Source organism: Pygoscelis adeliae, unplaced genomic scaffold, assembly GCF_000699105.1.
Source record: "Pygoscelis adeliae isolate BGI_AS28 unplaced genomic scaffold, ASM69910v1 Scaffold216, whole genome shotgun sequence".
Classification (NCBI taxonomy): domain Eukaryota; kingdom Metazoa; phylum Chordata; class Aves; order Sphenisciformes; family Spheniscidae; genus Pygoscelis; species Pygoscelis adeliae.
Genome location: NW_008825073.1, coordinates 2,902,858 through 2,908,640, shown reverse-complemented (window position 1 = coordinate 2,908,640; position 5,783 = coordinate 2,902,858). Strand labels below are relative to the sequence as shown.

At 35.6% G+C, this 5,783-nt stretch overlaps 1 protein-coding gene across 1 annotated transcript in view; it reads left to right on the top strand.

Moving 5' to 3' along the window:
- APOOL (apolipoprotein O-like) overlaps positions 1 to 4,352 on the top strand; it is a 19,958-nt gene extending 15,606 nt beyond the window's left edge. Inside the window, exons 9-10 of the mRNA XM_009326654.1 lie at positions 48 to 3,794; positions 3,831 to 4,352. Coding sequence (XP_009324929.1) covers positions 48 to 145 — 98 coding nt within the window. The 3' untranslated portion in view covers positions 146 to 3,794; positions 3,831 to 4,352. The remainder of the gene's footprint in view (positions 1 to 47; positions 3,795 to 3,830) is intronic.
- The last annotated feature ends 1,431 nt before the right edge of the window (positions 4,353 to 5,783 follow it).

The window sequence follows — 5,783 nt, the reverse complement described above, 5'->3', positions numbered from 1 at the left end:
CAAATATATATGTTTTTTTAATTAATTTTTTTTAATATCTCTAACAGGAACAGTGAAGACACCAAAATTTAAGCCTGATCCAAAACTTATGGACCATGGTCAGTCCAGCCCAGAAGATGTGGATATGTACAGTACTAGAAGCTAAGACAAATCTGCTTACAAATCTTTGCAAAGTATGACAGATAAGGGGGAGGGAAGAAGGGAAGGAATAATCCTTACAATACGTGCTCTGTGAGGTATAATTTAATCAGGTATTTTCTTATATCCCAATTTCTATTATTGACTTATATGATTCTGTTTAGTGAATATTTTGTTTCTCACTACTTACAAGCAGTGAGAATTCACTCATTGTCAGCGTCATTAGCTAGACACTGAGAAAATGAGATTTGTCAGTGTCTTCTCACAATGAGGTTTCTCTGTGCCAAGCTTGTTAATAAATGTCACTTCACAAAGAATATTTGAAAATGTAAATGTATCTCTATGCTTTGGCTCAGATGTTCATTGATCTAAAAGAATGTGATGGATGGGATTTGCAGAGGCTTCTTTGTCTTTTTTCTCTCAGCTCTGGAATGAAGTGCAACTCCTTACTGGTCTGAGTACCCTTAAAAAGTTGGTTGTTACATCATACGGATAGCATTATCTTTAATGTTTGTATAAAAAAGTCACTTTTTTTTAATTGCAAAATTCATTTGTTGTTGTTTGCCTCTTTTTCACAAAGGTGAATGGAAATAACTTTTTGTCCTGCATGCTTCTTGTGTATTTAAATGTCACTTAAGTTGGGAAAAAACACAACTAATCTCTGAAACGTCCTCTATAGCCTATGCATTAGTTTTCACCTACTTCTAATACTTTGAAGAACTGTTTGCAAAGTGCTTAATCCATGAAACTGATACTGTTTGAATTTATATAGAATGCATTAGCAATGTTTAGGAAGTTGGAAACCCTCTGTAGTTTTGAGGTTTAAAGTGCTGACAAATATTAAAAATGCAGAAGTAATAGGCAGACAACTTTTTCTTCCCAGAAGTTTGTATGCAGTACCCATTCATCTTGGTAGGATTTCTGTGAAATTCTGTCTTTTTCCATAAGAATGAAATTAGAAATTGATGAAGTTTCCGAGGATGAAACTTTCAAAGACTGCTTTTATCACTGCGTATATCACTTTACTTCTGTTCATCCTCCATTTCTCTTCAAAACACTCTTACAAGCGTTGGAATAGATCTGGTGGTCTTCCTTGAACACAGTGCAGCTCATTATCAGTACACAATGATAATCAGCCCTCTGCCTAGAGGTAATCTCATCTGTGTCTACTGTGGCACTTCTCTAATATACAAACTGCAAAAGGACACTGTGCTGGTAGTTTGTCCTTCGATCTGTTGAATTCTGTTATCTTTCAATTAATGAAAATATGTGCTTTGTTGTAAAGCTGGGGGGGGGAAGAACAAACAATCCAAACAGTTTGGTTGGAAGACTTAAACCTGACAAGAAATGCTGCTTCATATGAATGTATTCTCAGTACTGGGCTACGAAGGGATATTTGCTCCTGTTCTCCATAAGAAGAGATTTCACAACCTGATTCCTTCTTCTAAGGCTGCTAATGCAAAGGCAAATGAGTAGTGAAGTACAGGCAAGCAGTATTCCTAGCGTCACTGTAGGACTAGTAGAAGTTTTGAGGAGATATTGCACAATGGAATGTGCATAAGGCACAAATGATGAATCAGCAAAAGAGTAAGTAAGGCTTTTATGAAGGTTGAGAAACAGATAAGTATTGATATTTTGGAATCCAAATTTCAGGCAAAGTGTTGGACTTTGTTATACAGAGTCCAACGGAAGGTGAAGTCAGTAAATGTGAAGTTTAAAGAAGAATTCTATTAATTAAACCTGCTTGGGACAGCTGACTTAGAATTTAATGTGTTTTGTTTCTTTAATCATCTCTTAAGGCCCAGGAAACTGTCAGAATTCAGGCAGCAATCAGAGGCTATTAACTCAATCTTCACAGAGCTGCTGGACAAGACACATTTAGTGTTCCATGACAGAGAGAGGAGTAGAAAAATTAGATGGCTGGGCTTCATATACCATTTCCAGGGAAACAGATGAAGACATAAGGCAGGAAGTGAAAATGGTGAAGAAATGATCATTTTCAAGTGCAAGACTGGATGGCAGAAATTGTATTATCTATCTCCATATCTGGCCCTTTGATCAGACTCTGGATAAAAAACATAAAGGAAAAACCATCTGCTCTACTCCTAGATTCTATTTAAATTCTAACTTATGTCCTTTGAGTGATACGCTGTCACAAGTCAACAAGAAAGGTAAGATGATGCAGGTTTGCGTGGAATTTGTAGGGGTTTACTGTGATGACATTTTTTAGTACACAGTGGGAAACTACGCACAGGAATTAGTCTTCTGAGAGCAGGGAGAGAAGCTGCCTTGGCTAGCTGTTAAGGAACAAGCACGTCTACCCTTTCTAGGCAAGAGTGGGCCTTAAAAGACTGCCCTCTACCTGCAGTGCCAAAAGCTAGTCCGGTCCTTTCCATACTTTAAGGGCATTACCACTCAAATCTCATGATAAATAAAAGTGTCTGGTCTGCAAAAGGTACATTGGACTCCTTGGTGGTTAGGCAGTCAAGAATTAAATGTTTCATGCAAGCTGTTTGTTATTACAACCCCTGATTTTACAAGAAGTTCATGCTGTAAATGGACACAATACACAAAGCTGTGCCTAGGCTGTATTTTAGTCTCAAATTACTCCTTAGGGCAAAATTGTAATAGAACTATGCCTCAGAGTTAAACTGTCATTCAGAAGTCTTAGATACATTTTCTGGGACATAACTTAAAATTATTGCTCCTACCCGCTTTGATGAATAAACAGTATGAGGAATACAGTTCTAGAGCTCATAAAATGGTATCTCTGCTGTGTCATTTCTTCTTGGTGGACGAGAGGAGTGAGCCAGCCCAAGTTTATTGCAGTACAGGGTTTGTCGTCTACTGTCACTTTTTAGTTTAGTTTTTTGGTCAGTTGAGATTTCTCTGTCTCATTCTTCTCTACAAGAGAGGGTAATTTCTTATTGTTCGTTTTGTATCAACGGTTTTTGTTTAATATCCTGACACAGTTGAAAAGCTGGGACTAAAATTAGAGGCTTGGGTTTTGGCACTGAAACAGGTATAGCTGTAAGACGATTGTTTCCCTATCTGCAGTCAAAGAAAACAGGACAGAAAAAGTATGACAAGTTTTGTATCCTGTCTGGGTGTGTTCTCTACTTTCAGAAAGACCATAATCAATCTCTCCGTTGGTATTTCTCTCTCCTGGAGAATAGATTTGTTAGTAGTGGGAAGGAATTTTTTAGTAAAACCTGGAATATGATACAGTATAATAGTTCTTTGATAATATACACTTCTATTAGCATCAGTCATTGTCTTGCCCACCCATGTAAGACACATGATGAGAGAAATTTCTAGAGGTACCAAAAAAGATACAGGTTATTATAGAGAAGTTTGGAATGTATTTGCTGAAATGAAGGCAGCCCAAATCAGATTACTAGCCTGCTCTTGTACAAATATTGGAATGGTGACTGTGAATCTTTATTACTTGGCTGCCATTTTGTGAAGTGTTTCTTTGTCAAATCTGAAAAGGTGCCCGCCGTCTTCAGTTCAGACATCTGAAGCTCCGCATTTTACTTAATACTCTACAGATGGCTTGTTCCAGATAACTACAAGGAACTGTAGCCACATCTCTGTCTTAATAATTTATAGTAAAGGTGCTATGCAATGGCTTTAAAAAAGCAAATCTAATCTACATTATGCCATGCTTGGGAGTCCTCATTTTAATCTACATTATGCCATGCTTGGGAGTCCTCATTTTAAATATATATGCCTGACTTGATCTCTTTAAGATTTCAGACCCGGTATGCAAACCTGTTAAACAATGAAAAATTAACATAAGTACCCAGGAAAAGTTGCATTGCAAGACATGGTTTTATTAATTTATAGTGAAACACTTTGAAATGCCTCTCAAATGTATCATTAATAGTCACTTAAAGCTTGACATGAAAGTTCAATATAGTTTCTTTCATAATGCAGTAACATAATAAAAGTAAGAATGTATACTGTAATTTTTATATAAGTTATAGATTTTTGAAAAATCCAATGTCTTAAAGAACTGGGTCACATGGTTTTTATAATATAGAAATATTTTTAATTTAATGCACTTTTTTATTTCTGATTGATTGTATTCATTATACAGAGATTTGGAACTTGTTGATATTAATTTTCTATTTACATAAAACTGATTGTAATACTTTATTTTGTCATATCGTTGTGACGCACCTGAAAATAAAGGGTGATAAGATACTTTATAAAAATTAAGTTTAATTTTTGTATGTTGTCTCATCTGTAGGGCAAATCGTCCTTTTCTCTAAAGTACATTTGAAAAGTTAATTGGTAAACATGACTGAGTCACACCTGTTTCACTAACGTTGGGGAAAAAACTTCAACCCTGAAGTACTGAAACACACATTCCTGGAAGAAATCACCGAAGTAACATGCAGGACATATTAATGCTCAGTATTCAGTTGTTCGTGCGTCTTAAATTTTGAGAAGTGCTTCCATTTTCTTTTCTTGGTAATTTCTTCTAAAGAATGCTGTAGCTCAGAACTTGGAAAAAAGAAGGCTTTTATCCATACCAGAGGAATGACACGTATTGTTAAAAGAATGAGGCAGATAGCAAATATATTTACCTCAGCATGGCTCCATGATAATCTTCCAGGTAAAGTAATTTGCCAATCCAAGAGTCATAAATAATGTAATACGTGGTGTAACCTACAGTGTTTAACTACTTAAAGTTTAACTACTACTAAACTATTAGTAGTTTAACTACTTAAAAGAAGAAAAATTGTGTGAATAAGTAATGTGGCTATTTTAATGGCAGACTGTCATTACGATTCATGAATAACTTGGGAAATGTAAAGATTTTTTAGGGCATCAGTATAGCTATCTTACAGTGAAAGTTTGGAATATTTCTGAGTAACATTAAAATACAGAAAATTCAGATTTAAAATACAAAGACAGTGGGGTCCTACAAAGCATATACTTTTTAAAAAGCAGCATTAGTATGCACTAGATTGTGTGTAGTTTTTATTTTAAATTCTAAGAAGCAAAGCTCAGATATGTACTGATAGTAAGCTACAGTCAAGAAAGACTGTAATTGAAACCATTCTAGAAGTTATCATATTATTTGTATTACCACAGTATTGATGCGTTCTTCTTGTAGGCCAGAGCAAGTGAACAAACCAAACTGAAATGCTAAGGAGAAGGAAATCTAAAAGTTGGAAAATCTTGTTGTTACAGTAATTTTTTTATTTGAAGAAACTTCTTTATGTTTTCAGGTCTAATGGCCAGATCTAGTTGGTGTTGCAAAAAATGAGTATATCAGTACATACTAACAAGTTGTGGAAGGAGAAGAGAAAGGAGAGGGGAAATAAGAGTTTTATCACTGACTCAAAGGCGTTAAAAGGGACGTGCATTTGGGTGTTCTGAGTTTACTGCGGGGCAGAGTCAGAACACCATCATTCGAGGTGCAATTAGTTCTTTGCCCTTTCGTTTATGGGCTGTAGGAGATTGCTTTTACTGAAACAACTGAAAGAAATTCCATGTGTTTGCCTTGCTGTGAACAGATAATAGGTCTAAACTGAGGCTATGACAGTTTTAAGTGTTGGTAACCTTTTTTGTGCTTTATTTGTAGCAGCCCTCATATCAGTATTTGAGAAATATGTAGCTTGCTTTCTGTT